Here is a 2,311-nt window from a genome sequence, read left to right as displayed (position 1 = left end):
GGAAAAAAAAAATAATTTGAGCTATTTTGTTGATCTGTAATTCAAAAATAGTTTGCAGGAAACAATCTTTGTTTAGAAATATATATGTAAAAAAAGTCCCCCCAAAAAATGAAGTCTAAAATGTTTATAGAGGTGCAACAGGATTATTGCTTTTCTTGCTGTTTGATGCTTACTTAACCTGACAGGTCCTAGGGCTGAGCTATAGATGTACCTTGAATTCTGGGTGCAGGAATGGTCGAGGGTTTCGGTAGTGTTGTAAAAGCAGGGGCCAGTTGTAAAACTTGAGTATGAATTCAGGTTTTGACTTCAAACACCCTTGATTGAAGTGTGTTTCAGATAACAGTGAACATGCAAGGTTTTGCCTGAGTTTACTTCACTCTTGTGTGACAGAGGGGAAGACGATCCTGCTTCACAAATGTTAAAAGCAAAATTCCCGTTTTCTTCAAGTGCCCAGATTGGGCTTCAAAGGTGAACTAAAATTACCATAACAATTTGAGATAAATGTATTATTAGATTGTCACAGATCAGCAGACGGGCCAGAAGATTCAGATTGTTACAGCACTTGATCAGAGCTCAGCAGGCAAGCAGTTCATCTTAACAAATCACGATGGCTCTACCCCAAGCAAGGTGATCCTTGCCAGACAAGATTCCACTCCAGGAAAAGTTATCCTAGCAACTCCAGATGCTGCAGGTGTCAACCAACTGTTTTTTGCATCCCCTGATATATCTGCACAACACATCCAGGTAGATAATCCACTTTATTTAATAATTTTGGTTCAAATGGGATAAGAAGAGATGTTTTATTTCCAAATATGTCTGTCTGGGTTCTCCTTTTTTGAGGTTTTTTTTAATGGTATACTTTTCCTTGCATTAGGACTCAGTATGGATTCTTACAAATTATGAAAAAAACTTATCTTTTTTGTAAATTTATTGCTTTTAAAATTTATACCCTGGCTCATGAGATTAGAAATAATACTGGTTTTTTGTTATTTACAGCTCCTGCCGTACCAAAAGTCCTTCTTTATTTCTGCTTCATTGACTCTCCATCTGTTTTCATATATTGTTGAAAACATACTCTTTTCTCCCTTGTCTTTATTACTTAACGTTTCCTTCTGCTTGTTTTCAGTTTTGTACGCTGTTGTAACTACTGTTCAGCTGTGTGAGTTGTTCTCCAAGGTAGTTTCTCCACGCGACTATTTAGCAGGGAAGTACATTACTCAGTGAGGGCAGGGAAATAACACTAAAGGTTTTGGGTTTACTAATGTGAGACTGTAACTAGTTGGAGTTGTAACTCCCTGAACTCCCTGAACTCCCAGTGCACCTTTCTCTCATGCACATTGAATGTGCTGCTTCCTTGGTTCTAACCCTCCAACTTCCAAGCTTTCTGCCCCATATCCTCATGTGGCAAGAATGGGATGGCACCGATGTGAATAGCGTGAAGAACATGCACAGAAGACCTGGGAGATGTGAGCTCCTTCAGCATAAAGTAGATTACTGCACTCCAGCTAAAGCATAGTTACTGCATATTGTTTACTCATGTGCGTTTATGTTGCTGTTAAAATACATCAGTGTAATAGGCCAGGCAACAGTAGGATGGCTATAGTCCATTTAGTCCTGTATCTTACACTTAAACAATGGCCAGAAACAGTTGCTTAAGGAAAAATACTAAAAACTGTAAATAATGATACTTCTGAGCATATCCTTTCACTTCCATTAGTTGATGATGTAGAGCAGCCTCATGATTTGGAGATTGCAGTGAGACCATCATATTTGATAGCTGCCACTAAAGTTTAACAACCTTTTTTGTTATTTATATAGACCATATATGGTTTAGTCTATGTAAGATCCTATAGTATAATTGCATGTTGTGCAAAGAATACTTTAGTTGATTTGATCTTCTGAGAGAACTATTTAATTAGATGTCTCTTGCAGTATAAGAAACAGCTATGAAAGATTCTAGTGTTTTTATAAATCACTGTTACATCCTCTTTCAAGTAATCTCTTTTCAACTGAAGACCCCTGATCTTTTTAGTTCATGCTCCTCTGGGAGCCAGTCCGCTGCTCTGGTTCACTACCTACATGTTGTGCAAGCTTAAAACATCTCTGTATCATCAATTTTTTTTGAAACTCACAAATCTTTAGGGATGTACATCCAAGGTCCTTGTTCCAGAGAATTTGATTGCTATGAACAGGGAGCAGTAACAAAAGTCAATCCTATTGAGGGGCATTTAAGCATGTTTAGTGGTATTATACATTTTGTATTTTAAGTAAACCTCGACATAAGTACGAACCAGATGAGAAGTGTGCAACA

General features: G+C 37.6%; 1 protein-coding gene across 2 annotated transcripts in view; it reads left to right on the top strand.

Annotated features, from left to right (window-relative positions):
• Positions 1 to 2,311, top strand: part of NR2C1 (nuclear receptor subfamily 2 group C member 1) — a 28,743-nt gene that overhangs the window by 3,869 nt on the left and 22,563 nt on the right. Inside the window, exon 2 of one of the 2 annotated variants that reach the window (XM_010164602.1) lies at positions 514 to 744. The exons of the other annotated variant lie outside the window; for it this stretch is intronic. Within the exon in view, the coding sequence (XP_010162904.1) occupies positions 514 to 744 (231 nt within the window). The remainder of the gene's footprint in view (positions 1 to 513; positions 745 to 2,311) is intronic. 2 annotated transcript variants of the gene reach the window in all.

This window comes from Antrostomus carolinensis, unplaced genomic scaffold (assembly GCF_000700745.2).
Source record: "Antrostomus carolinensis isolate BGI_N321 unplaced genomic scaffold, ASM70074v2 scaffold24053, whole genome shotgun sequence".
Lineage (NCBI taxonomy): Eukaryota > Metazoa > Chordata > Aves > Caprimulgiformes > Caprimulgidae > Antrostomus > Antrostomus carolinensis.
This window is presented reverse-complemented; position numbering and strand designations above follow the sequence as displayed.